This window comes from Myotis yumanensis, unplaced genomic scaffold, assembly GCF_028538775.1.
Source record: "Myotis yumanensis isolate MYYU_CA2020_CCGP unplaced genomic scaffold, mMyoYum1.0.hap1 SCAF_6, whole genome shotgun sequence".
Classification (NCBI taxonomy): domain Eukaryota; kingdom Metazoa; phylum Chordata; class Mammalia; order Chiroptera; family Vespertilionidae; genus Myotis; species Myotis yumanensis.
Window position 1 is genome coordinate 76,280,192 of NW_027223757.1, and position 24,191 is coordinate 76,304,382.

The following is a 24,191-nucleotide window of genomic DNA, read 5'->3' on the forward strand; positions in this document are numbered from 1 at the left end:
CGGCTTCTATCTTTCATTTCTAGCTGTACGTTGGTGATTGCAAAAATGTCAATAAAACAGGTTTTTCAGTTAGACAAGCACTGATTTGTATCTCTTTAATGGTCAGTATTATTATCATTTATTTTTTTAGCATCAGAAAATAGTCTCTTGGTCTAAGCTGCTTGAGTGGACTGATCCAACTATAATTACGAGCAAAATCCTGAAGCACTGCTAAAGGGAGCTAAATACACAGACATTGGTGGCTGACCTGACTTTACCATGGAACCCGAGGATTTGGATTCTGAGGACAAAGAGATATTAAGCTGGGATATCAATGATGTAAAACTGCCGCAGGTATGTACTGGCTGTAAGAATCTGCCTTCAATACAGGGCGGGGTGGGGCAAAAGTAGGATTACAGTTGCTTGTATGGAAAATTATTCAGTAATTAATAAGTAGTAATACAAGAATAAAGTCTGTGTTTCATGTCCTCACAACTGCAAACCTACTTTTGCCGCACCCGGCATTTGGCTATGAGGCCTTGACTATTAGCTTGCTAAGACTTGGAAGGAAATCGGTGGAGGTTCCTACTGGGTAAGCTCCTGTCCTCCGGAGCTTCAGCTGGACACCTGGGTCAGGAATTTTAAAACATATTTTATTGTTTTTTGTTTTTGTTTTTACAGAGAGGAAGGGAAAGGGATAGAGAGTTAGAAACATCGATGAGAGAGATCGATCAGCTGCCTCCTGCACGCCCTCCACTGGGGATGTGCCGGCAACCAAGGTACATGCCCTTGACCGGAATTGAACCTGGGACCCTTCAGTCCGCAGGGCGACGCTCTATCCACTGAGCCAAACCGGTCAGGGCTGGGTCAGGAATTTTAAAAGGAGATGCCCAAACCTATGATTTGAGTGGGTCTTTACTTACCAATCCCCCAACCCACTATTTTCTACCCCGCCCCCCTCTTATAGACTGAAGCAAAGAAAATGCTACTTCCCTTCTCATTCAATAGTGGCTCAGGTTGCACCCTCCCTGGCTACCTAGAGGCATAAAATCCATGACAAGGTATTTGCCCATAAGAAGACTCTTCATAAAGCACACGTCCCCCCACAGCCTCATTTGCTATAGTGATGGTTTGAAACAAAATCTGTAACTGGAATGTCCAAATGGGAGTGCCCGTGTGGGGGACAGCACGCTCTTCCAGGACTTTTGTAAATAATACACACACGGGGCCGCTTTCCAGCCTTAGAATGACTTTGATTGTATGTTTCCTCGGCCTTCATCTTAACTCTTAATTTGGTGGAAAGCATTGATTAAAACAGGCTCCCCGACCTCCCTCTCTGCTAGTTGAAGGGTGCTTCACTGCGAGTCATTTGGAAAGGTGACTAGGAAAGCTAAGACGGAGACCAGCACTGCCAAGTACTGAAAAGGTCGAGCTGATCTACCTGATTCTTGGGGAACAAGAAACTTGAATTATCCAAGCAGCGGAGAGGGAAGGGAGATTCCACAGTCCTGATTCATAGCCATTCCAGATTTTCACTCTAGTGAAGACTTCCAGATCTTTTCACATTTTACACTAATTTTCTTTTGCTTCTCTTTATGTTTAAATATTTTTTAAAGATTTCTTTTGTTTCTCTTTAAATTCCTCCCTACATTCTCTCTTGGTAGATCTTGGAAAAGTGGAGGATAGGAAGTGTGCCCTACTTTTCATTCATTTAAGAATGATTAAATAAACCACAGCTAAGTCATAATATCTATTTTAGGGATTTGTCTTTGTAGTAGTCACCATTGGTTTACGATTATTGCAGCCACAGCTGTGTTAGGGGAAACTTTAAGGTACATTTTAATTACTCCTGGCTCAAGGACCTGCATTTCAGCCTATTCCTAATTTCATGATTGCAACTCCCCAATGTAAGCCAGGCATCCTCCAAATCAAGAGCTGAAGTACGCAGGACCATAGATGACTCTGCAGTGTCACATCCCAGAGCAGGAGTTTTTGCGGGGTCTGAGAATCCCTGAAATGACAGGGCGCACTGCATACTGACATCCATTGTTTTCTGGAAAAGGATCCATATCACCCATCTGATCAGACAAAAGAAAGAACTACCTCCCTGGAGGGAGTCTCAGGGCTCATTAAAGTACATGTCCCAACACGAATTCTCAGCATAAAAGCATTCTCAGCTACCCAAGACATTGAACTGAAAAATTTACCGCAAAAATACACATTCAATTTTGGAAATGTACCATTTACAGTTCATAGAAAAAGTTTGATTTCTCATGGAAATAACTTCAATTTGTTAAACACGCCACAGAAAGAATTAAGAGTAGAAAGGTCCCTTAACGCTTTCTAAGCAGAGACAACAGCATCCCCAGCTGGGTGTTTGCTGGCTCTGGAACTGAATCAAGAACCAGGTGAGATGAAAATAAAAGGCCTTGCAAGGATTTCCAAGCATACCGGGTTTTATGTTTTGTGAGCAAATCTGGAGGCTGAATGGTGACTGTGAGACGCAGGAGACAAAGCCCTGGCATTGAATTCCAGTTCTGCTCTTTTTATTTGTAGAGCCTTGGGGCGTTGTTTACCTTTTCCCAGACTCCCTTTCTTCTGAAAAGGAGGTGGTTGCACTAAATGGTCTCTTATGTACCCTTTTAGTTCTAATAGTCTAGATGGCATGACCTGAGATTTGGGAGGTGGCCTGCATTTGGAAGGTAGACCTGCCGGCCCAGGCCTACCATGATGCCTGGTACATATTAAACAACAAATGACAAACATGGAATTTACTAATGGACAACTTCATTGTTTTCAATCTGTGTGACTCTAAACAAGTCGATTTCCTGAAGTCTTAGTTACCTCCTGGGTAAAATAAAAACAGCAATTCCTATATACCCTGCTTAAAGCTCTAAGCTGTTCAGAGCAGTGTTTCCCAAAATGTGTTCAGTAGAGTATAAGTTACAAGGGATTTGTTGTTGTTAATCCCCACCCAAGGATATTTTTCCATTGATTTTTAGAGAATGGAAAGGACGGGGGTTGGGGGGTGGGGGAGAGAAAGAGAGAGAAAGAAACATCAGTGTGAGAGAGACGCATCAATTAATTGCCTTCCTGCACTTCTGACCGAGGCACATGCCCTTGACCGGAATCGAACCTGGGACCCTTCAGTCCACAGGCCAACGTTCTATCCACTGAGCCAAACCAGCCAGAGCAAGTTGCAAGGAATTTTAATGGGTGTTGTGAAGAAAGAAAAAGAGAAATACTAGGTTCAGCGAAGTTGAAGATTTCTTTACAGCAGGCTCGGAGCCTTTCTAACCGCCCTGTGCATGGGTGGCTCTCACAGGAGGAAGCCCTGTTAGGCAGTGTTGCCCTCACCTATGTTTTTAAAATATATTTTTATTGATTTCAAAGAGGGAGAGAGAAAGAGAAACATCAATGATGAGAGGGAATCATTGGCTGCCTTTGCACGCCCCCTTCTGGGGATTGGGCCCACAATCCGAGCATGTGCACTTGACCAGAATCAAACCCGGGACCCTTCAGTCCACAGGCCAATGCTCTATCCACTGCGCCAAATGGCTAGGGCACACCTTCACCTATTTTTGACCATGGAGCCCCTTTTTCATGGAGTTTCTCATGTGGTTACTCTTCCTCAGACCACCTGTTTAGAAGTTTTTTTAAAAAAGTTATTTAAAGGATCAAATGCAATGGTTTGTTATTATTATTAATTTCCCCACTTTCATTCTCTGTACCACCCATACAAAGAATTTCTGCTTTGTTTTTCATGATACTATATTCTTACCAGAGTTGTACTTCTGCAACCCATGGGCAAATTCCTGCAACTTGTAAAACAAATTCCTTTTCTGTTAATCCACTCACGTGCTTCAACTTTCACGGTGGTCACCTGAGTGAATCCTGACTGTATCAGGTCCTGGAAACTCTGTATCACTTTACGTGTCTCAGATATATTGAGATTTATGGATTTATGGGCTCACTTTTTTAAAAATATTTTTTATTGATTTTTTAATTTATTTTTTATTTTTTTTACAGAGAGGAAGGGAGAGGGATAGACAGTTAGAAACATCGATGAGAGAGAAACATCGATCAGCTGCCTCCTGCACACCCCCCACTGGGGACGTGCCCGCAACCAAGGTACATGCCCATGACCGGAATTGAACCTGGGACCCTTCAGTCCGCAGGCCAATGCTCTATCCACCAAGCCAAACCAGTTAGGGCTGTGGACTCACTTTTGACAACTGTTACCAGGACATCAGGCATTTTTTGAGTGACTATAATGTGCCAGACACTATAGCAGGCTCAGGGCCACAGGGATCATCTAGCTGAACTAAGGGAACAAGATTAGTGCCCAAATAGAGAATCAAAGCCATGTCGAAAAATGCTTGCAGTGCTTGAAGGAGAAAGTATGTAATTCAGCAGGACTTGGGCATGGAAAGCAAGGTAGGGCACCTGGCAAAGGGCTTTCTCCAGAGAAGGGCATTGTAAAACGAGGGTGGATTAGGGCAAGTGAAGAAAGCAATCAAGACAAGAAAGGCATGAATGCATAGAAGAGACTTGTCGACAGATCTCAGAGGGGAAAGGGGTGATAGGGACAGGAAGAAACTAACCAAGTCTTCATTTGAGGGAGCTTATGCATGGTGCCCAGCAAGGAGATTTGGGAGGCTGGGGACTGGAGAGGTGGTTTGGAGCAGGCTATGGAAGAGGACTGTGTTATTTTATAGGCAGTGGGAAGCATCGCCATCAGGTTTGGATTTAGAAAGACTACTTGCCCTCAATATATCATCCCTCCCCAGTTTGTTTCTTCCTTCTTTCAGCTGCATATGTTCTTAACAAACCTTCATTTCACTTGTGTCTGGTCACTCCTCTAACTTGTGATTATTTTGATACCATCTCCCTTTAACCTAGTCCGCAGGGAGCCAGCCCAGAAGGGCAGGCACTTAAATTACTCAAAACCATCATTGGTAAAAGTCTGTTTTTCCAGGCTAATCTAATACACCAGTTTTGCATTTTGAAGGTTCAAAAAAGAATTGCTGTAGGCTTTCCTTGGTGCAAGCAGCAAATGTCCGGTGCTGGTTTAGTTTTACTTCGTTAAAACATGTTCATCACATGGTACCTGAGAATGTCAAACTCTCATTAGTACGGATTGTAATACTTGAGAGCCTTGAATCCCTAAGAAATCCCCCTGCCCCCCCGCCGCTTTTTTTTTCGGGTCAAAAATTGAGAAGAGAATCAGTTCCCTTTTCTCCTAAATAGTACCCAATTCAGCAGGAAGATGAGAGTAGCTACTCCGTTCTTAGCACCAGCCAGTTTCTCTAAGCAAAAGTACAGGGTGTTCCAGCAATACCACAGCAGACAAATACCTGGAATCATTTTGTTCCTAAGCATGAGCAGTTTTCAGATTAAACCCATGGCCAAAGCCACACTGAGTCATTAACTCACAAAATTCCAAGGCCGAAGTACATATTTTATAGACAGAAAACAATGAGGACATACATAGGTTAAGTAGAAATGCAGACCAACCTAAAAGCTGGTGAGCCAACTACAAAGAGGCCGCATCTCCGATTAGTTAATTCCTGGATCATGATTTTAGCCAGCAAAGTTTCTTTGGCTTTTGTAGGGGATGAGTGAAAACTTATTAGCCAAGGTGAATGTCAGAGCTCTTTCTGTGAATTCATGTGACTAAATGTGATCAGAAGGAGCCAGCTGTAGCAATCTTTGTGTCTTGGTGCTGGGGAGGGAGTTAACAGGTCCCAGATTCTGGGTTTCTAGTCAATTATTATCTGGCTGCATGATCAGGTCACATTGACGCAGATACCCCATGACTTTGTCCTCTTTGTCCAGTTTTCTTGGTATCCGGAAACTCCCTGGGGCAGCGCAACTTATGTGGGCTTTCATGTTCATTGGCTCCCCTGTGATTGGGGCCAGAATTCTGCTGCCCTGTGTTTCCGGTGATGGGCTTGGGCCCATTACTGCACCAGAGTAGCAGAGCTCTCTCTGAGCACCTGTCAGGGATCCCTTGCTTAGTGGGGTGGAGTGGGGAAGGGAAGGGAGAAGTAGGTGACAGAGTTTGAAAGCTGGGCCAGGCTGGATCACCTTAGTCTGAGTAAGTTAGGTGCTTTTTGTCTGAGTCTTGACCCCTTACCAAAGGAAGGAAATGGCAGGTTTAATCTAAGCAGGAATTCCTGACTCAAATGCATTTTGTTGAATAGAATTTATCTTTTTGAGAACCCTTGGAGTTTGTTTTCATTTGACTCAGAAGAGATAAATTCTTGAAAAGTTGTCTGTAAATCAAAATGCTGGTGAAATTGTTTTTCCATAAGTGACACCTAATTTTCCCCTCTAACTCATTTGCTTTAAGATGTATCTGTTTGCTATTCCTGTTTTACTTGGAAACATTTATTTATAAGGAACTAATAAGCTGTTATAATGAAAGAAAACCTGGTAGATAATTGCTTTATCTGAGATTAGACTATATTCCAAATGAAAATCAGTTTTAATATAATAACCTAATCAGGTAGATATTTTTGATGCCTCATTTCGGAATGTTGATTTTAATTTGTTGTTTTATATAATAGTATATTCTTAATTCTTAAGGTACTCTGTTAAAACTTCAGTAGTTAGCCGAAACCGGTTTGGCTCAGTGGATAGAGTGTCGGCCTGCAGACTGAAGGGTCCCAGGTTCGATTCCGGTCAAGGGCATGTACCTGGGTTGCGGGCACATCCTCAGTGGGAGATGTGCAGGAGGCAGCTGATCGATGTTTCTCTCTCATCGATGTTTCTAACTCTCTCTCTCTCTCTCCCTTTCTTCTCTCTCTCTCTCTCCCTTTCTCTCTGTAAAAAGTCAATAAAATATATTAAAAAAAAAAAAACTTCAGTAGTTAAATAAATTAGAATGAGGAGATGATGAAGGGTGATCTATGATTATATAGAGTTTCAAGGATTTTGAGAGTTAGAGGATTAAGTCTTTTAGTAAAAAATTACACAGAGAAATCATAAAAACATTCATGAAGCCCCCAATATATTACCAATGAGATTATAAAATATAAATTAGTTAGATTTACATGTTGGAAACTTTAAGAATATTCTCCTTAAATTATAAACTTCTTAACCAAGAGGAAAAACAAAGAGTTACTCATGAAAAGTTAGAAATTAAAATAAACAAAAGATCTAAAAAAAAGAAGAAAATATTTTGCAGGAATTTGCTAAACACAATTAAGAAATGATTATTCTTTCTTTTTACATTTTACCTCTCCTGTGCCTTAAATTTAAAAGGCTTTCAAAAGTCGCTATCATTCATTTGACACCTGGATTCCTTTGCATTGTTGTGATCTGGCTTTCCCTTAATTTCAATGTCAAAGGAGCTTAGAAGATTCCACAAAGCATTCAGGTAAAAAAACTGGGCATAAATAAATAGCCAAGAGAATAGCTTGAGTCCTTTTACTCCTAGTTATTTCCTCAAGTCCATATGTTGTCAAAATTGTTGCATTATTAGTGATACTGGAAACCTAGGGTGCCAGTGGAGGGACTGTGGGGGTAAAAAAGCTGAAAAGACAGTAGAATATAGATCGTATCGTGATCCCTAACACAAATCTCAAGAATATTAAAATAATAAAAAAAACACAGAGTATATTCTCCAATTAGAAAATAGCAAAAGACAACAGAAAAATCTTCCAACACATGGAAACTAAACCATATGTTTCTAAATAATCCATGGGTCATAGAGGAAGCCTCGTGAGAGATCAAAATATACACTAAACTGAGAGAAAATGGGAAAGAGAGAGACAGACAGGGTGGGGATCATTTTCTTTCCTCTGAGAACAGGGAGTCTTTAACCAGAACATCTGAGCCGCTCTCATAAATACCTTCCCCTCCTCCTGGCTCATTGGATTTATGCCAGTGACCAGCCTAAAGGGCCACTCAACTTTAAAACATGAAAATCTCAGCTTCTCTAAGTCCCCCTCTCCCCTGTCTCTGCTACCCTGACAACTGTGCTTTGTATTTGCGTAATTGGGATCCACCAGTAGATTTGTACAGTCCAAACTGTTAGACAAAGGTACACATTTTAACCTGCATTTTGATTATTTCAGAAGGTAAAACATGATGCTTTCTGTAGCACTTCTGTGACAGGAAACAAGAGCCTTATTTGGCGCTTAGGCCAGAAGGGAGAGGAGAGAGGTGGGTGGAGAAAGCAGGAGATGATGAGCTGTTTCTCTCCCTCTGGGACATTGAATTTCATCCCGTTCAGAAGTACCCTTCACCCTTCTCTTCAGGGGCAACCTCCCCTTCCCAAACCACAGGAGTTCCTCGAAGGGCCCGCTGTTGTCACTGCCCTGAGAAGGAAGGGGGTGGAACCAGAGTTGCAACAATTAAGCTTTGTTGTGTAGGCGCTTGGACTTGCATTAGGCTTGGCAAGGTTTAAGGCATGCAGTGGCCCCTCCGTGGGCCCTTTCTCCCTGAAAGCTGGGGGCTCCTACAGTCACATTGGCTGGCCGATGTGGCCCCAGGTCTAGTAGATAACAGCCAACGCTGATGTGGAACTTGCTGTGGCCAGTTATAAATGTTTTGCGTATGTCAGATGATTCCATCCTCAGAACATCCCTGTGAAGTAGATGCTCTTGTTACAGAGCAGGAAACAGGCACTGAGAGGGCGAGGAGCTTGTTAAGACTCACACCCAGGTCATCTGCCTCCATTGGCCATGCCCTTAGCCAGGAATTGGCTAACTTCCTGTAAAGGGCCAATTACATAGTATACATTTAGGCTTTTCGGGCCATCCAGTCTCTGCCAGAACTGTTAAACTTTGCCGTGGTGGCATGAAAGTATTCATGGACAACAGTCAAGTGCATGGAACATGGTTGTGTTCCAATAAAACTTTATTTACAAAAGCGGAGAGTGGGTTGGATTTGGCCCATGCGTCGAGTTTGCAGGCCCAAGCTCTTAACCACTAACCTCTCAAGTACATAGAACCTCTCATATTTCCTCAGACCTACCTCAGCTCCCGTGACATTCCATTCAAACAACTCTCATTATATAAAGCTTACAGATCTGCTCGTTACAGTACTGTCTGAAGTGTGCTTTTATCAATGTTCCCGTTTCAGAGAAGAGCAAAGTGAGGCTTCGGAGACAAAACCCCTTGCTCAGAGTTTCCTGTTACACAGTTCTTTGTCATGTTCTAAACTTGAAATCTAACTCAATGAACACCAGTCCCCTGATCACTCCTTCTGGACCTTCTGGAATCTTCTAGTCTTATCTTCCAGACTCTTCTTATACCATGGCGGGTCTCTGGGAGCTGTGGGGATGGACACAGCCTGAGTTTGACTCCTGAGACTCTTTAATAATTCTCATGCTAAGAACCAGCTGGGACTGTCTGATGGGGCTTCTGTGGACTAAAGCGGGGCCTGAGGAATGTACTCCAGGCTGTGCTAAGTATTTTTGTATATTATCATATTTAATTCTCAGAACGACCTTTGAGGTAGACACGTCTTGTTATCCCTATTACACAGATGAGGAAACAGATACACAGAAAGCCAAATACCTTATGCTCACGATGGAGTGTCTTTGTTTAGTTAGAGGTTCAGCACAGGGAATAGTGCCAATCCTGAGCAAGAAGATAGAAGCTTCCGGTCAAAGCAATCTCCTCCTTACTCCTCTCCCTGTTTGAGGCACATGAATATAGGAGTGGAGAAAAGGGAGACCTCTATAAGGGCGGAAACGGCTCTCAGACTCCTCCTGTGCCCGGGCTCTCCAGTCCTCCCACCGCCGATAACTTTGTATTAGCCTTACCAAGCTTAATATGGTAACTGCACGGTGGTATGAGGTATGACCTCACTATCCTGCCACAAGGGTGTTTCCGAATTAATTGTGTCAACACAATAACGTTACTTCATCCTCAAAAATTCTTAGTGAGAAGTGGTCATAACTCTTATCACCAAGGGCTGGAGAAGCCGCCATCGGGTAGAACTCAGAGGGCTGAGTCACAGCTCCTTTTGGTCCAGGGAGCAAAGGTGCAGGAGACACAGCTGCTGCTGCATGGCCTTCTCAGAAATCACCGTCACAGTGGGAGCCAGGTTGGTCTCTGCCAAGGGTCCCTGGCCTAGCTCTTGAGCGCCAGAACCACCTTCCTGTCTATGGACTCCACGGTGATGGACGATCAGGCCTTGTAGCTTAAAATATAATGGTAATCTTTGTGTTTCTGTAAGGATGTGAAAAAGGTAGACTGGTTCCAAGAATGGCCGGATTCCTACGAGAAGTACATCTACAGCTCGGAGGACAGGAGCGCGCAGAGGCACCTGAGCAGCTGGGCCATGCGCAACACCAACAACCACAACTCGCGCATCCTCAAGAAGTCCTGCCTGGGCGTGGTGGTGTGCAGCCGAGACTGCTCTGCCAAGGAGGGCCGCAAGATCTACCTGAGGCCTGCGATCTGCGACAAGGCCCGGCAGAAGCAGCAGAGTGAGTGGGGCTCGCTGTCGTTGGAGAGGAAGCTGGTGTCCGTTCAAACGCTCCTGCTCAGCTGGGCCACTACCTCCCAGCACATCACAAGGGCTCAACCTTCACACTGGAGGAGACCAAGGCTGTGCCTATGCAGAACATGTTAAGGAGACCCCACCCACCCCCCTTTACCCCCCACAGGGTACTGCCCCACGGGTCTGCCTTGACCAGAGCATCCACCATTAAAACTGCTCCCTTGAGTTTAGGCACCTAACTCAAGGCCTCTGTTAAAAGGCAGATGCCAATTATACCTCAATGAAGCTGAAATTTAAAAAAATGTAAAGAAATGTTTTTAAAATGTCTAATATGTACTGATGTTTTATGTAAAAAAAAAAAAAAAAAAAAAAAAAAAAAAAGGAGATGCCTAACTTATGGGACTAACATTAATTCATCAGTGAGCCCATATAAAGTTTAGGAGAGCGTTGTCTATTAGATTTGCTTCCTGACCTTGTGGGGAAAAGATCCCTATATGATCTCAAGGAGTGCTTTGATCTGGAGTGGGAGCACCGGGGCTAAATTTGCGATTAGACTCAATTCCATGACATTTGGGCTCATGCCATAATCACATGCGGAAATATGTGCTCCTTTTGTTTTTTATCATATTCATCGGATTGTGAAATGCATTCAGCATTCCCTGTGCCTGGTCCATTTCAGACCTCAAGTAACCTCCTGTTATTTCCTTGTAGCTTGTCTTCAAGACTTGCTCTCAAGGCAGGATCTAATATTGGTCATTTACACTTGAGTAAAAATTTAGCAGCTGCGTTCTCTCTCCCCCATGTGGCTTTGCTCCTTGACTCTTAGTTGTAATCGTGAAGTAAAAGAATTTTGTCTTCTTTTCTATAAAGAATTTTAACTTATCAGTAAATACATAGGGAGGGATATTCTGCTCAGGAGACCTCTCCCCTGACCTGTGAAATATCCCGTTCTATAGGCTGCTTCCACTAGCCACGTGTGAGACTGATCTGGGCCGTGTGGTGGCCAGGCTTCCTAGGGCCAGGGGTTGCCCAGTTGATGGAAGTGCATAAAACTGGCCCAGGTGTAGTCTCTGCCATCCTGGCTTCCTGGTTAACACCACCAGGGCTGCCTGGGCTCAGAGGTCAGCTGGCATGGCTCGGTGGCACGGGGTCACCTTCTGCTGCTCTTTTGCAGGGAAACTCTGTCCCAACTGCGATGGGCCCCTGAAGCTCATTCCTTGCCGAGGCCACGGGGGCTTCCCGGTCACCAACTTCTGGAGGCATGAAGGACGCTTCATATTTTTCCAGGTTGGACTTGGGTTATAGTGATAAGATGCCATTTCTCTTTAATTCAAGACATGGTTACAGAGTATGAGGAGGGGTTTCACACAGGAGATGTGCAGGTGAATGAGAGCCGACACCGACCCCGAGGCACACTCTGGGCGAGCAAGTGCCTGTACCCCACCCCTCAGCAGGGGTGCCTGGCTGCCTCTGCCTCGGGCTGCTCCGTAGGGTTAGTAACGTGATCGCACTCAGGCCAGCAGCCCTGCCTTGTACATAGCCTCAAACTCCAGACTGAATACCAGCTCTGACTTCTGAGTTGCTCTGCAAACCTAAACACTGCCCTCCCTAAGCCCCAGTGTTCTGTAAAACCTGGATATTGGGAAGTAAAAGCGGGAGCGGTGGCATACACAGAGGTGAGGAGTGGCCTCTGCCAGTGTCTGCCTGGGTTCGCAGCGGTGGCGTGCTGGTAACCCTGCCCCTCTCACTCCCCCGAAAGGAAAGTGTTCTGATTTTCAGGGTTGGCCCATTCCTGTGCTGTAAGTCTTCCCATCCTGTCTCATTTAAAGCAATCGGCTGTTTTTAACAACCAGCTCATAGAATTCCTGAATCTTTAACAATTAGCTCCCAGCTCACCCACTTACCAGGGAAGTGACCCAGGCACCGCCATCTCTCCATGCCCCAATTTCCCATTCCGCTAACTGGGAATGATAATGATAGCATGTGCCTCACGGGGTTGTGCTGGAGGTTAAATGAGATCGTGTGCAATAGGCATTAGTTGCTATCCCGATGAATAGGACGTTGCCATGTGGGTGAGAGACACCAGGAAAAGGAGGAGCATCGTAAACAAAAACAGGCAGGCAAGAAAGTGCTGGGTGGACTTGGGAGGTACTTAAAGGGTGTATTCAATCTTGTTACAACGCTCAACTGTAGCAACACACGATCATATGACAGGGCACAGGGTAAAATTTTACACACCATGAAGGACCATCTGGTCATTTATTTTACATCCTTGTCTTCTTTAAGTCAAAGGGAGAACACGATCATCCAAAGCCAGAAACCAAAATGGAAGCCGAAGCAAGAAGAACAGTAAAGAAAGTGCAGGTGGCATCTTCCTCCGTCTCCTTGAAGCTGAACAGGGGCCCAGAGGCAAAGGTAACCTTTCCCCATGTGTGTTCAGAACCAGACGGCAACTCGCCACCCCTGTGGTGGGGCAGTAGATTTCAATACCTACAAGTGAGAGCAGAAGTCATATCCCGCCAGGCTCACCTGTAAGCCAGCATCTGCCACACAAACTGAGCCTGAGGGATTCCCCTTAATTTCTACCATCTTTATCGTGTGCTCTCAACATAAATTCTATGTAATTTTAGAATCATCTTCCCTACCACAATGAAAAAGAAACTGGAATTAGTACTTAACTTATATTTTGGCACTTTGTAATTTGGTTCTCAGAGAACCAGAATTAACTGAAATGATCTCCACAAATATTAGCCTCATGCTTTCTGCCCACATGTTCATTCTTCCCTAAAACAGATTACAGTTAACCCTTCCACGATGCAAGGGTTAGGGGCACTGACCCCCCGAGTAGTAATAAATCTGTATATAATTTTTCACTGCCCCCCAAACTTAAGTTGTACCTCAGTATCCACAAAAGATTGGTTCCAGGATACCCTGTGGATACCAAAAACCACAGATGCTCAAATCCCCTACAGAGAATGGTGAAGATCAATGCAGACAGACAGCCTTCTGCATCCACAGACTCCCAACTTTGGATCCAAATAGTATAGGTATTTATTAAGAAAGATCCGCATAAAAGTGGACCAGTGCAGTTCAATGCTCCACATTTCTTTTAAGTGTTATTTGTTTCTTGTTAATCCTCACCAGAGGCTGTTTTTTCCATTGATTTTTAGAGAGTGGAGGGGTGGTAGGGAAGGGGAGAGAAAGAGAGAAACACTGATGTGTCATAGATTGGTTGCCTTCCATACATATCCCAACCAGGGCTGGGGATTGAAACCCCCAACCCAGGTACGTGCCCTTGACTGGGAATTGAACCCACTCCCCTTTGGTGTATGGGCCAATGCTCCAACCACTAAGCAACACTGGCCAGGGATGCTTCAAGTTTTTTTCAGGAGGACTGAAATGGAGTCAGTCCATCCCTGGAAGCTCTAAATGTACTTTAACTATATATATATATATATTTATATATATATATATATATATGACTTGTGTCTCTTATCAGGAAATGTAAGCCCCAGGTCCAAATAACTGGCCCCTCATCCCTTCTCCCCGCCATGAGACAAGTTGAAGGGCATTTCTTCCTACTCACTCTTGCCTGGTGACAGTCTCTCACCCCATCCTCTTATTAGTCAATAGTTTTGCATAGACAAGAGGATTATTTAATCCTCAACCAGATTATTTTCCTAGGATTCACTGGAGGAAAATATACTTTCTCTTTACAAAAATAAATTTACCGCCTGGCCGGTGTAGCTCAGTGGTTGAGTGTTGACCTATGAACCAGGAGGTCACGGTTTGATTCCCTCTCAGGGCACTTGCCTGGGTTGTGGGCTTAATCCCCAGCGTGGGGCGTGCAGGAGGTAGCCAATCAATGCTTCTCTCTCATCATTGGTGTTTCTATCTCTCTCTCCCTTCCTCTCCAAAATCAATAAAAATATATTAAATAACAATAATACATTTACCATTTCATAGTCTAGAAGTCCTATTTATGATTCAACAAAATAAGTTCAGAGAAAAATCTCTTGAGGAAAAAAATACAACAACCCTAGTCCCTTGGACGTCACACAGCACTGAAAAATAGAAAAGTCAAGGAGGGAAGCAAAAGAGAGGGGGACCCCCGCTGAGAGTTGTACTGAGTATAAGACAAATCTGTGATGCTGTAATTTTTTTTTTAAATATATTTTTATTGATTTTTTTTTTTTTACAGACAGGAAGGGAGAGAGATAGAGAGTTAGAAACATCGATGAGAGAGAAGTATCGATCAGCTGCCTCCTGCACATCTCCTACTGGGGATGTGCCCGCAACCCAGATACATGCCCTTGACCGGAATCGAACCTGGGACCTTTCAGTCCGCAGGCTGACGCTCTATCCACTGAGCCAAACCAGTTTCGGCGTGTGATGCTGTAATTTGACTTTTCTTAAGTAGCCCTTAGAAGTTTCTCACAAAAGCATTTAGGATATGAGATTGGCGTCTGAGGGGAAATGTTTACTAGCGGTTCTCAACCTGTGGGTCGCGACCCCTTTGGGGGTTGAACGACCCTTTCACAGGGGTCGCCTAAAACCATCGGAAAACACATATATAATTACATATTGTTTTTGTGATTAATCACTATGCTTTAATGATGTTCAATTTGTAACTATGAAATTGGGGGTCACTACAACATGAGGAACTGTATTAAAGGGTCGCGGCATTAGGAAGGTTGAGAACCACTGGTTTAAACACTCATGTCAGAGTGAAGGGAAATTTGGCACTTACTGGTTAGTAAGATCTAAAATGGAGATGGAATCAGCGTCTCCTCTTTCAGACCTTGAGAGACTGTGGTGATGCTGCTCCGTGCGTCTGCGCTCTGAGCATGCCAGGAATGAGGAAACTCGGACAGAGCACCTATTTGTACAGAGTAACTCATGGGCGCCTGGGGTAGTTGTGTCCATCTGCTCAACTTACTTACACGGGCTTTTCGCTTTCCTTTCCAGTCTGTTCCTGGTGAAGCACCAAATTGGGGAAATTTACCTTTCAACTGGTCTTTCCAGGAAAGCATCCACCTGCCTGGCGGTGACGGTGGACCTTTGACGGCTGGCATCCCCCGTCAGAAGTCACCGAATGAATTCTTATTCAAGAGCTATGGTTTGGGGGGAGCCGCTGATCTGGCAGACCCCACTTCCACCGTGGGCCCCTCTGAGCTCTATGAGAAATGCAAAGTGTCCAACGCGCGGATCTATGGTGCTGGGGACCTGCTTCAGCCTCCTGTCTCTGATTACAGTGATCTGCAAATATGGAATAAAAGCGCTGCTTTGGGGAGAAATCCTCTTAACGACAACGGGTGTCCCAGTTACCCCTTTCCCCAGGCCGGCTGGTCTTATGACTTCTCCCCTCCCCAGAACGCTTTAGATCCCCTTTCTCAGCAGATTCCAGTGGAACCACCTTCAGCCAAAACTGGCTGTCTCCCGTTATGGCCAAGTCCAGGGCCGGATCTCTATGAAGAGAAGGTGCATATGGAGTTTAACAGCTACTACCCTCCCACCACGTGCCATTCGCCTCAGGAAGACCCCTTCCTCTTTAGCTATACCTCTTATCCTCACCATCAGTATTCGCTGCCAGGCAAGAGCAGCAAATGGAATTTTGATGAAGAAATGAGGTACATGGGTCTGGATCACTACAACAACGAAATGCTTCTCAACCTGTCCTTTAAGATGAACCCAATCTGAACCCTTGTGCACGGTTCGTACATATGTGATTTGGTGCAGTCACTATGGAGAAACAGTATGGAGGTTCCTCAAAAAATTAAAACTACCACATGGTCCAGCAATCCACTTCTGGATATGCGTATGTCCAAAGGAAACAGAATCACCATCTTGAAGGGATATCAGCACCCCATGTCCACTGATGGCCATTCTTGACTACAGGCAACACGTGGAAACTACTTAATGTCCACTGATGGATGAATGGATAAAGAAGTTGTGGTACAAATATAAATAATGGAACACTATTTAGCCATAAAATAGAAGGAAATCCAGCCATTTGCTACAATATAGATGGACTGTAAGGGCATTATGCTAAGTGAAATAGGTCAGACAGAGAAAGACAAATGCTATATAATTTCACTAGATGTGGAAACTTAAAAAAGAAATAACCAAATTCTAGAAACAGAGGTCAGATTTGTGGTTTCCAGAGGCAGAAAGAAGGTAAGGAGAAGTGTTGGATAATTGGGTAAATATAAATTTATCTTCTAGATGAAAGCCTATAATCAGATCATGTTTTGAAAATCTTGTTTCCCAGTTATTGTACCCTATTTAATCCATGGCCACAAAGATTTTCTCCTATGTTTTCTTCTAGCAGCTTTATATTTTTAGCTCTTACATTTAGGCGAGCGTTCCATGTCTCATTGATTTTTGTGCATGGTATAAGGTAACCAGGGTTGAATTTTATTTTAGTTTTGCATGTGGAAATGGTCTCAGCACCATTTGTTGAAGCACAAGTTTTTATCACAGTCTCTGGTTAACTGACTATCCAGAATCGCTGCTTTTATGACTGCTCACAGGTAGGCTATTTGGTATACTATAATTCCATTTCCTTTTTTAGACAACAGTTTGTTTCTCCTGGAGTTGATGATTGTCTCATCCCATTGCTTAATTTCCTTTATAACTAACAATAGTTTATCCTCAAATACTGCCCAACCATAAGAGTCCTTTTGTTTATAGTAATTCATATTTTCCTTAAAGAAAGTCCTTCTGGAACTTTCCATTTCTCCTCAAATGTGGACAGATTGCTCCCTAATCCTGCTGCTCTGCTGCCATGCTGTTTCTCTTCACCATCATCATTGGACCTTCTTTCCTCTCCTTTCTCTGGGATTCCATACCTTTTTTCCTTCTTGGTACATTCCCTAGTTTTTTTTAAATATGTTTTTATTGATTTTAGAGAGAGAAGAAGGGAGAGGGAGAGAAACATTGATCAGCTGCCTCCTGCAGACCCGGGAATCAAACTGGCAACCTGATGATGCTCAACCAACTGAGCCACACTGGGCAGGGCTATATTCCCTAGTTTGGTGGAGCACATGCCACACTAGTTCCCTAAGGAAAGATGGATGGAAGATACAATTTTGGGGCCCATGCATATTTGAAAATGTCTTAATTCTATTCTCATAGTTAAATGATAGTTTAGCTGAGAATAGAAGTCTAAATTGAAAATAATTTTCATTCAAAAATTTGAAGTTACTGCTCCATTGTCTTCTAGCCTCCAGCATTACTAGCGAGAAGCCAGAAGCCATTTTGATTTCTGATCCTATGAACATGGCCTACTCTTTCTTTTTTGGAGATTTTAGGATACTTTTGTTACTTTTGGTTAACTGAAATTTCATGATAATGAGTGTTGGTGTGGGTCTTTTTATTTTTTATTTGTTGTACAAGGTCCTTCTTCACACTTTTAACCTGATCATCCAGATCTTTCAGTTCTGAGATATGCTTTTGTATTTTTAAAAAATAATTGCTACTGTGAACATGGCCATGGCCCTGGAGCCTGAGGGGGTGCCGTGGGGTCAATGAGCACTGGCCCCAACCTACTATCCCTGCATAAGTTCACAGAGAAACATAAATGGGTAACAACAGAAAATGGTATTGGAACAGCGGGATCATCAATTTTGCAGAGGAAGCTTTGGGAGATGTTGTAGTCTCCTGAAATTGGGACAAAATTGAACAAAGGTGAGTTTGGTACTTTGGGAAGTGTGAAAGCTGCTAGTGAACTCTAGTCTCCTCTATCAGGAAAAGTAATTGGACTTAATGAAGCTCATGCAGAAAATCCAGGACTTGTCAATAAATCTTGTTATGAAGATGGTTGGCGATCAAGATGACATTGAGTAACCTTTCAGAACTAGGTGAACCAATGAGTGAAGAAGTATATGGGAAATACATAAAATCTACTGAAGAGTGAAAATGGAAACCCCTAAGTACAGTAGTATGAAACGACTTGATGTAACATAATTGTCTTAAATTAGTGGTGGACAAAAGATTTAAAATAGCAGCTTTTAGTCATACCACTGAAAAAAGAAACTACTTACAACAATGCTACAAATGATTGCAGATGAACAATATGCATCTTTTTACAACACCCTCTAATGTTTAGGCTAGGCTGCAGTTATTCGGAATTCCTGAAATTATCTGTGGTAACAAGTAGTTATAAAACTTATGTAATTCAAAGATAACATTGTCATAAAACTTATATAATGTAACTTGCTTACATCCATCTCTAGATTTGGCTCATAATACTCAATGGTCTTTCCATTGGAAATAACTGGCAGTGAGGACACGGTTTTTATTAGTTGTACAGTGTTGGATAATTAACAGTACTACCTTAATTTTGCAATATGCTGCTTTTGCTGGTGCTATTTTTATACAGTGGAGCAATTGTCTTGCAGAAAAATAAGAAACAGTCTAATAATAAAACATTCAACTTCATTAAAAATAGTAATTGCCTTTTCTTTCTTTTTCTGGTTCTTTTTGGAAATTCTTTTAGTTTGGTATTATACTCGACCAATTTTCCTTGGCACCTACTAATACACTCACCCTGACCACTGCTCAAGTATCAGCTATGCTTACTGAATAGCCACTGATTCTAAGGACCACACTTGGGCATAGAGAAAGTTACAAGACACAATACCTGACTGAAGGGATCCAGATCTATTTAGGTCAAGATAAAATACAAATATAAAAAGCAACTAAGGCTCAGGCAGTGTGGCTCAGTGGTTGAGCTCTGACCCATGAACCAGGAGGTCAGGGTTCAGCTCCTGGTCAGGGTGCATGCCCAGGTTGCTGGCTCAATCCCCAGTAGGGGAGGCAGCCAATCGGTTCTCATCATTAATGTTTCTATGTCTCCCCCTCCTTTCCTCTCTGAAATCAATAAAAAGGCATAAAAATAAATAAAGGGCAACTAAAATGGGACCATGGTTATTATTAATTACTATAGTATGGAAGTTTATTTTTGATACTGTCATGATCCATATGTGTCATCCATCTATATCAGGGGTCCTCAAACTACGGCCCGCAGGCCACATGCAAATTCAAATATTGTATTTGTTTTTTTACTTCAAAATAAGATATGTGCAGTGTGCATAGGAATTGGTTCATAGTTTTTTTTTTTTTTTTTAAATATATTTTATTGATTTTTTACAGAGAGGAAGGGAGAGAGATAGAGAGTCAGAAACATCGATGAGAGAGAAACATCGATCAGCTGCCTCCTGCACATCTCCTACTGGGGATGTGCCCGCAACCCAGGTACATGCCCTTGACCGGAATCGAACCTGGGACCTTTCAGTCCGCAGGCCGACGCTCTATCCACTGAGCCAAACCGGTTTCGGCTGTTCATAGTTTTTTTTAAAAAACTATAGTCTGTCCCTCCAACGGTCTGAGGGACAGTGAACTGGCCCCCTGTTTAAAAAGTTTGAGGACCCCTGATCTATATCCTATTTAGCACTTGGCTCAATGCAAGGCTCCTGGAAATGCTCAGTGTGTGTAATTAACAGAATGGGTCCAATGTAAAGGCATATCAAAGGTTAATCAAAATCAACAATGGTGACAATCATTCTGACTTGGATGAACATGTAGTAAGAACAACAGGTCCAAAGTAGAAACAGAATTAGTTCTACTACCTTTGTTTTGTATAAAAACATTGAAGTCATTCATCATTTAGTTCAAGGTGGCAGACCGTATTGACACTTTTGTCACCTCTTCTGAGAGCTTATTAAGTAAGTAATAAAGTACAGGAATATAGTTAACCCATGAGCCAAGAGAACATAAGGGAGACAAGTGCACCAGAAATGTCAGCAAAGTTCTGGGCAATGGGTTGTGCATTGACCTGTACTGAGGCTCAGGGTGAAATGGAGGAGACAGAGCTCTGGAGAGGCTGTGAGCTTGATGTCACTGAGCTGCAGGGTAGGAAGGAGGGCAGGAGGCACTGAAAACAGTGCCAACACTGGAAGGTCCTTCCACAGATGAGCTTCTCCCAGCAGGCATCCACCCAAACACGGACCCTAGGGAATAAAAAAACTAAAAAAATAAACATAAAGCCCAAGAGTTATCTCAAAAGACATGGAATTAACTATTCTAGGAGGAAAAGACTTCTCCTAGGGTGCTTGTTCCCCAGAAGAAAGCCCTTCTCATGCTTGCCTTCAGAGGACCAAGCTCTAAAGCAGAGGTTCTCAATCTGTGGGTCGCCACCCCTTTGGGGGTCGAACGACCCTTTCACAGGGGTCGCCTAAGACCATTGGAAAACACATATATAATTACATATTGTTTTTGTGATTAACCACTATGCTTTAATGATGTTCAATTTGTAACAATGCAATTGGGGGTCACCACAACATGCGGAACTGTATTAAAGGGTCGCGGCATTAGGAAGGTTGAGAACCACTGCTCTAAAGCAAAGACTTTTTGGTGTCTGATCTTGATGCTAGAAGTGTAAACCCACAGATGAGGAAAAATAAACAACATAACAGCCATGAAGGTGTAGTAAGAGTCAAAGTTGAACTGGAGCTGGACATCAGGGCGTGGTTGGAAGGCGGACAGTAGTGCTGTGTGTATGTGTGTCCCAATACCTTTGTTTTTTTCAATGTTAGTGAAAACTTTTGCTTGAAGTGGAAATCGAAGAGGCATTCAGTGCAAGTACTTGTGTTCAGGGCTAGCTCAGGATAAGCTTGTGAATCACAGAAGTTCATCTTTGATTTCTTCCACATCCTATTTCAGGGTCCCCTTCTTTTTAGGAAGTTCACACTTAAGTTATGATAAGAGAAATGCAAGGTAAAACTACACAAAGGCACATTTGCAGCTACCAGATTAGCAACATTCCAAAATTCTGACCACATAAGCCAGGCACTCTGACACCGTGATGGTGGGAACATTCATTGGTATACTCGTGGGGAGGGAAATGAATCTACCTTTTTTCTAACAATTCCACTTATGAAGCTTATTCTACAAATGCGCTGGTGTATGTGTGAAATGATGAGTATAAAGTGTATTTGTGGCAGCACTCTGAATAGTAAAAGATGAAAAACAACCCAAATATCCATAGTGACTGGCTAATTGAATTATGACATATCCATTTGAGGAAATAGTACGCAGCTTGGGAAAGAATGAGCGCTCTCTTATATATAGAAAGATCTTCGAAGCATATTATTAAGGAAAATAAGCAAGGTGGAAAATAGTACGTACTATATGTAATGTTATGTGTACAAAATGACCAAGAATTTACATTACATTCTCATTTGCTTGACTATGCATGAATGCATAAGGAGACTAGATCAGCCGTGGGCAAACTATGGCCCGCGGGCCGGATCTGGCCCGTTTGAAATGAATAAAACTAAAAAAAAGACCATACCCTTTTATGTAATGATGTTTACTTTGAATTTATATTAGTTCACACAAACACTCCATCCATGCTTTTGTTCCGGCCCTCCGGTCCAGTTTAAGAACCCATTGTGGCCTTCGAGTCAAAAAGTTTGCCCACCCCTGGACTAGATGGATACGTATGGAACTAGGAAACTAGGTGGTGTGTGTGTGTGTGTGTGTGTGTGTCTGTGTGTGTGTGTCTGTGTGTGTGTGTGTGTGTGTGTGTGTAAGAAATGGAGACTTTTAGAAAGAATTGGGCAGATGGGGTACCTTTATACCTCTTGTTTCTGTTTTTTTTTGTTTGTTTGTTTTAAACCATGTGAATTTATTTCCCCTCAAAATTCTTTTCAAAGTCCCTTTCCGTGAAAGCCAAACTTTCATCCCATCCCTTGGATCCAAACTGGGTATCTTCTCTCTTATATTCAGGAACCTTCTCACAAGGTGTCGACTTAGGCAGAAACTACCCTCCTGCCCAGTTTTCTGCTACAGGGTCTGAATAAGTTACCCTCACATGATTGAATGTCTGCACTCTAGCAAGGACCCCTATGAGACAATAATTTGGCCCTGGAGTGACTTGAATGGTTGGAAATCTACTTTGGCAGGATGGTGGGGAAATATTCTAGGACTGGTGTGTGCTTTATGGGTACTCCTCAAATTGTATTACATCAGGTTGGTCCTGCTTGTTTTGTAGCTGGTAGTTCACATTTATTGAGCACCTACTATGTGCTAGGTTCTACTTTAAGGGCCATTTGTTCATTTACCCATTGAAGACTCACAACAACATGGTGAGGTCGATACTATTATTATCTCTCTCATCTTACAAATGACAAAACTGTGGTTGGAGAAAGGCGGCTTTCTCAGGGGCATTTAGCTTATTACTTGGCAGAGCCAGGGTTTGAACCCAGGTGGTCCTGCTCCTGAGCCTGTGCTCTCAGCCACAACAGCATTCTCCATAGTGTCTCACAGCTCGACGAGGCCCCAAAACTTGGCAAGCAGGGGAGACCGCTAACGGGACAAAGGAAAGGGGTCACTCCCAACAATTGCCACGAAAAGGGCTGGAGGTGAAGGCTGAAAAGGAGCGGGGAGAGGGGATCACACTCATCAGTTAAAAAAAAAATCACAAAAGAAAAAGTCAAAACATACAACAATCCCTATATAACTCATTTGAAATAGAAAACCATAAGCCAACCTAATTCTAACCCCGAAAATGTTTCACATATTTAAATGTAAAATTAGAAAAGAATATGTCATATGATTCCTATAGTAATGAGCTAAAATTCTCTACAATAAATACAATTTAAATGCAATTTTTATGAGAATAGAGAGGCCTGTGCATAATATTCCTAAGCTTCCGAATATTTCTGAATTGGAAAGTTCAGTCTCGGGGGCCAAGGGGCTTTGCTGAAGGCCCCTGAGGGCATCAGTCATGAGACTCAGAACAAAGCAACGTCAGCATTCCCACTAAATCTGAATCCTTTATGTAACCTCAACACATGCCCTTCTCTGGCCTATGAGTATAAATGTTACCATGTTCATAGAAGCATGAACTGTCAAACCTCAGAGGGAAGGCAGGGGAGGGTGAGTGGGAAGAGATCAGTGAATTTGTATGTATATATGCATAACCCGCAGCACAGACAATGGGGTGGTGAGGGTTTGGGGGGTGGAAGAGAACTGGAGTGGGCTAGAAGAGGTTAATGGGGGGAAGGGAGGACTTATGAAATACTTTCAACAATAAAGATTTAAAAAAAATTTTTTAAATAATAACTTACCAATTAAAAAATAAATGTTTACCATGTTTATATGACAGTTATCTCAATTCTACAAAAAAGTGTGTGTTTACCCTTTTGTTATATTTCTGAAATAAGATTGCATCTCCTTATTTATATTTCTATTTAATGTAGTAATGTCTCTCCTTTTCTCCTTTTTAAATCCCCTTAAAAACTGTCATTAAATTGATTTCACAAGGATACCACCTAGGTATTAAGAATCCTAGTGCTCTCAATTGTCAACAACCCCAACGGGTTCCCCCAGGAAGTGCGATCCTGGGGGCATTCCTTTCCCCACACCTTGCATATCCGAGTCCCCAAGCACCCCGATGCCTCAGGCACACCTGTGAGGGTGTCACTTCAGCACTTTGTCCTGAAGTCTGCTCCACCTGCTTTGTGGCTGTGTTCTGATTTATCTGACACCCTAGGTGGGTGGGAGGGGGCAGCTCACAGACCATCACGGTTCGAGCTCCTGGCACTTCCTCAGCTGCTGCTCTGCTCTCTGCTCTCCGGCTCACTCACTCACAGTGACCCGCTTCTCCCAGTCTGTCCAGGGTCTTTGTCCTCATCTCTGCCATCCCCCCCTGGCCTGTGAGTGCCCACAGCAGCACGGGGATG

The 24,191-nt window shown here is 43.1% G+C and overlaps 1 protein-coding gene across 1 annotated transcript; it reads left to right on the forward strand.

Moving 5' to 3' along the window:
- Positions 1-258: 258 nt before the first annotated feature.
- GCM1 (glial cells missing transcription factor 1) lies at positions 259-16,140 on the forward strand. The gene is made up of 5 exons (XM_070419106.1): positions 259-333; positions 10,174-10,426; positions 11,615-11,727; positions 12,727-12,855; positions 15,409-16,140. The coding sequence occupies exons 1-5, from the start codon at positions 259-261 to the stop codon at positions 16,138-16,140; spliced, it is 1,302 nt and encodes a 433-aa protein (XP_070275207.1).
- Positions 16,141-24,191: the final 8,051 nt, after the last annotated feature.